The 5,211-nt window shown below is 30.1% G+C and overlaps 1 protein-coding gene across 3 annotated transcripts; it reads right to left on the bottom strand.

Annotated features, from left to right (window-relative positions):
• Nucleotides 293-3,921, bottom strand: LOC109356771 (uncharacterized protein At1g04910-like). 3 transcript variants are annotated; one of them, XM_019600294.1, is made up of 8 exons: nucleotides 3,497-3,921; nucleotides 2,839-2,911; nucleotides 2,669-2,739; nucleotides 2,296-2,384; nucleotides 2,080-2,212; nucleotides 1,743-1,975; nucleotides 934-1,410; nucleotides 293-495 (listed from the first exon to the last, which is right to left on the bottom strand). In XM_019600294.1, exons 1-8 carry the CDS (start codon nucleotides 3,887-3,889, stop codon nucleotides 303-305), a joined length of 1,662 nt encoding a protein of 553 aa, XP_019455839.1. In that variant the 5' UTR covers nucleotides 3,890-3,921; the 3' UTR covers nucleotides 293-302. The 3 variants fall into 3 exon arrangements, with proteins under 3 accessions (XP_019455839.1, XP_019455841.1, XP_019455840.1); XM_019600296.1 differs by having other exon boundaries at nucleotides 2,839-2,915; nucleotides 3,497-3,601; XM_019600295.1 differs by having other exon boundaries at nucleotides 371-495; nucleotides 956-1,410.

The following is a 5,211-nucleotide window of genomic DNA, read 5'->3' as shown; positions in this document are numbered from 1 at the left end:
TTCTTTTGATAAATTATATTAAGATACCAATAATGGTGATAGTTTCTGCAACGAGTTATGCACATATACTCAAGATTTTTCAGAAAAAGTATATTAAATTTTGTGAGAATAATCAAATGATTAATATTGTTTTACAAGACAAAATTATTTCTTGTTAAGTCTAAAGCTTGGCTAACTTAAAATAAGAAATACATTAAACAGTTAAATTAGAATTCATAATTTGACTGACTATGATACTAAGTGGAAACTATTGATCAACATGTTTCTATCATAATCTTAAGACTTATTGTCATTCATTATTCTCATGACTTCTCACATATGCAACCTGGGAAAGGGTTTGCATAGAAGTTTTCTTCCCATTTGGGATGGCGACGAACTTTCCTAGGATTTGGTCCTCCAATTTTGTTTGCATGTATACTCTTAACCTTTGATGAGAAATCCTCCCAAGAAACCAACCCATTATCCAGTTGATCAATCAGTCTCACGATCCTTTGCCTGCAACATAATAAGGTCCCTTAAAAAATGGAATAGGATTATGACTTTAATTTTCTGACATTACATCAAAATGAAATATCTAATATCCATTTTATTAGTTTGATTTTGATGTACTAATGAGTGTAAAAACTATACCCCACCCCACATGTTTATTTGTTGCATTATCACACAATAAAATTGTTATTACCCAAGTTTTCAAGAAATACCAATCTCATTAATTAATGCACTAACATGTTATTGGGTGAGAGTATAAGATATCTTATGAGAAGAAATTATTCCATAGTCAATTTATCATCAATTCTTCATGTGTATTAACACATAAATTGAAGAATATATCATATTAAATTCTATCTTAAATGCATCAAAAATGACATTGTATCATACTAGTTGGTTATTTATTAAAGTGAATATTGGTATGTTGTTTAATAGAATCAATACTTGTCTGGGCTAATGGTCTTACGAAACCCTTCAAATTTTCGATGCCCTCGAACTGTTTTAGCCATATTCCCATCATAGCTGTAAATAAAGACATCACTTTGTACTGATATGATGTAATCTAGAGCAGCAAGTTGATTATGATGACCCTCAAATGATTGTAGCTCTTCTTCTGTAGCTAAAGTGGAGTGTGAAAACACATTAGGATACTTAGTTTGTAGAGGGTTAATTCCCTCTTTGCCATAAATTTTCCCTGCAGCCACATAAATTTTGGTATCAAGAGGATATCCTAGTGCTTCAAGGAAGATAGCTACTTCTCTTGGAGTCATGGGGCAACTCCCCTTTAGACGCTTAGATTTGCTATCAATTTCTTTCTCCTTCCAATGTTTTACTTTGTATCTCATCTCTTTAAGCTCTTGGGCTTCTTCTTTTGTTAGATTGTGACTACATCCTGTGAAAGCAAGCATGTCCTTTTCATATCTGCAATATAATCATGTGCTTATTACGAGAAAATGACAAAGTTTATGGTAATATTCAATGCATGCCTTTGCATGGTAATATAATCTGGTATGTTATTCTATTTCTCTTCTTTCCCCTTCAAAATTCAACTCGTAAACAGACCCTTAGGGTTAGTTTGAGAGTTTGATTTTATAGGGGAAAGAAGGAAAAAGGGAAGGCTTGAGAGTCATCTCATAAGTATATTTCATGGCTCTCAAACCTTCTTTTTTTCCTTTTCTTCCGTTCCAAAATCCAACGTTCAAACTAAGTTTTAGTGAACTAGGTAATTAAGCAACATATATTAGAAGGGTTACCTTAAATGGAGAGCTATGAAAGAATTGTTGTTATTTCTAAGTCTATTTACCAACTTCATTCCAAGCTCTTCAATTGGAGTTGCAAACCTAAGCCCTTCAAACATAGCTCGACATCTCACTCTCTGAATTGAAGTAGGTAGACCATTATTGATAATGCGAGAATCAGTATGAGTAAATTTGATCACTTTGTGTTTCTTTAATAATTGCACCATATCCACTTTGTAATAATTGACCTACAATATTTTAAAATGATCACAAAATTTTAGATTCAAAACCAAAGTAGCTCCTTTGTAAACATACTGCATTTTTATACTTAGGTTATGTATAGTATTATTGCCTTGGACCAAGAAACTGGAGCCTTCAGAAATGGTTTAATTGCTGCATATTCAGGTGGCACTGATTCCACAATTTCAACATCATCTTTTAAAACTTCAATGAAGTTCTTCCAATTGAAAATTTCTTTAAATTCACTGAGACAACACAAATTAGAAGATTGGGAAATGATGGAAGCTTATTTCTTTGAGTGAAAACATAAGTAGATGTGAATTCATACCTGGGGTCTTTCCAAAATGAAGTATGGTCTAAAGTAGGTAAAACCAAAGAGGCTTTCATAATTTTTGCAATAGCAACCATGTCACTTATCTGAAATATCATGGGAATTAAGTTTATATCTCACATGATTGATTGAGAGAAGAAACATGCAAATCAATTTTTAATGTGTGAAATATGTTGATAGAATTATGTGATTTTTTAACATGATTTATACAACTTCACATACGTTAAAAATCATTTACATGGGTAGAGTAAGAAGTTCATACCAAATTATGAAGTAAAGGAGATTGAATATTTGAATCTCGCCCCCAATAAATACTAACATACTAACTTTCGCCGATAAAAAAATTAAAATATTTTAACTAATTGCATACCCCTGTTCTCATCTGATTTAATCCTCCATTAGCGTAAGCCATGACATAACCATTTGTAGTGTTTGCTTCCCCTGTATAATATAAATTATTTCTAGTTACAAAGCTCACATAGTAAGAACCACATACGAAATTTTATTGAAAATTTGAGCAATAAAGAGCTTTGGACGTACATATATCACTCTTTGATCGATCCATGCATTTGATGTAGTTGTCATTACGGGGATGCTTCCATATTTCGAGAGTCTAACTAACATATATGAAATGAAAACTAGCATCATGATCTAATAGATAATATAAATATAGATCATATTTGTGAATAATAAAATATTAACACTAAATATATGCATCCTTATTGTCTACCGAAACAAATTAATTACGTACGGTCATACTTATGTTAACTAACTATTAATATACATTTAAGTTATATTAGTTGTGTAGAAATCATTATTCAATGGCAAGTACTATGAACGTTCTTGGTTTATATCTTATTACTTCTAAGCAGCATGAACTTGTGATAGAGGAATAGATTATCATTTGTAAAACTATAGCTATGACAAATTAAAAAGCGTTGTGTGAACAATAATATGCAACTAAATTCCTAGTTAACTAACCAAGAGTAAAAAATGGACAAAAATTTGTTTGGTAGGACGTTTATCAAACCAACTAAAATGATACTAATAAACAAATACATGCATTTTGTTATGAGTACATAATAAAGACAAGAAAGGATATTGAAACCAAAAGAGTACGAGAAATATATGATAAGCCGTAAATTTAATAAAAAGGTAATAATGACAATAAAATATTAGGTATAAAAATTTTATATACCGAGTCCTTGTTTAAAGAAGGTTTGTCTTCCACCATATTTGAAGGTATTAAAGGTTTCAAATGTAGTTGATCACTAAACATATTGAACAACACAAACTTAGTAACCACACACATAAAGACAAGAACCATTAAGCTCCAAAATACACGACGTCCTAACTTGAGCCTAAATAGCTTTTGATAATGTCGTGTTTTACGTTGCATGGAGGACATGCCAAATAACATTAATCCATGTCGTTCTTCTGTTCCATCTAAAAGACCTCTTGTTGCCATGAACATGTATAATGCGTGGGAGAATAGGCCACGCTTGGCACGTAAAAAGATTATGAAAGATGAAGAGATTATTAGAGAAAGGTTAATGAACAAAGAGGGAGTGAAAGGGGTAATGTGAAACATGAGGGTTCAAAGTTGGACTTACATGGGAAAATGGTTTAAGCTTTCTTCTTTTATCTTTGGTGCGGCTTTTGTGTAGTTAAATGATTAGTCTATATTCATGATAGCTGAATTTCAGGCGATACATTCTCTTCATTTCAGATTTTTTTAGTTTGCATGCTATAATGAGTTTCTTGAAATTTATGCTACACCTGGCTATCTCATGGTTCCATTGAGAGCAGTCTTTTTTAAAGAGCTAAAAAATTGTGTATTTTTATTACTCTATATTAAATATATGGGTGTCAGAACTATATTCTTTATTTTAATCATGATCGAACAATTTGCGAAATATTAATTTGTGGAACATGTTTCATTGCTTTATGATGGCCTCCCAATTGCAACAATATTTCAAGAGTTTTTTTTAAGACAATGCTTTAAAAGTATCTTAGTTTAATACACATATATAACAGTTTGGTTTAGATGCACCAATATGTATATGAAAAATGTTTTATTGGTAAATGTAAAATTCACTTTTAGTTTTTTCTTTTTTTTTCTCCATTTTTTCTCTCTTGTAATTATTTTTTATTTTAATAAAATCTTTTCTTTTGCCAATAAAAAAAATGTAAAATCCACTTGCTTTCACCGATCACCAATTACTTATTAAAATAATTGCAAAGATATTTTGTATACTTCGATTTTTTTGCAAAAAAAAATGAAAGAGTAAGAGTTTAAGCATATGAGTTACGTTATAAAATTTATTCATTCTGTTAAAGATGAAAATGACTCATTTTTAGATAGTTTTCTGTTATGGTGATTAAGATTAGTTTTATTTCAAGTTTCCAGTAACTACTAATTTTTCTATTGTATAAATTCTTTGTATTTTGCCTATGTGCATAATTTAATTTCAATAATAAAAGTTCAATTCTTTTCTTCTATTTTGCTCTTTCAATTCTCTTTTTTTCTTTCTTGCATGGTTGCTAAGAAACTAACGCATTCCGTAAAATGAATCATTAAAAGACATTGTAGTATAAATGGAAGCTAATCACCATTGTTATGTGATTTTAATTCCTAGAGTGTAGTTTGGTGATAGTATACATAAAAAGTTAAGGGTTTGATTCGTGTAAGTGATACTTATTGTAAGCAATTTATATACTCTATGCCAAAAATTTTATCTTTTTAATGATGTTTTGTCAAATATCTAAATACATTAGTATGACAATTAATAAGAATTTAAATTAGATGTATTATTTATACTAAACAAAATCTTATTGACTTGATATAGAGTCATAAGAAACTTTTGATATAGAGGATTTGAGTTTTTTGGAAGGGATAGTCACAAACTCCGA

Source organism: Lupinus angustifolius, chromosome LG09 (assembly GCF_001865875.1).
Source record: "Lupinus angustifolius cultivar Tanjil chromosome LG09, LupAngTanjil_v1.0, whole genome shotgun sequence".
In the NCBI taxonomy this organism is placed as follows: domain Eukaryota; kingdom Viridiplantae; phylum Streptophyta; class Magnoliopsida; order Fabales; family Fabaceae; genus Lupinus; species Lupinus angustifolius.
The sequence above is the reverse complement of the archived record's forward strand: the minus strand, read 5'-3'. Positions and strand labels throughout refer to the sequence as shown.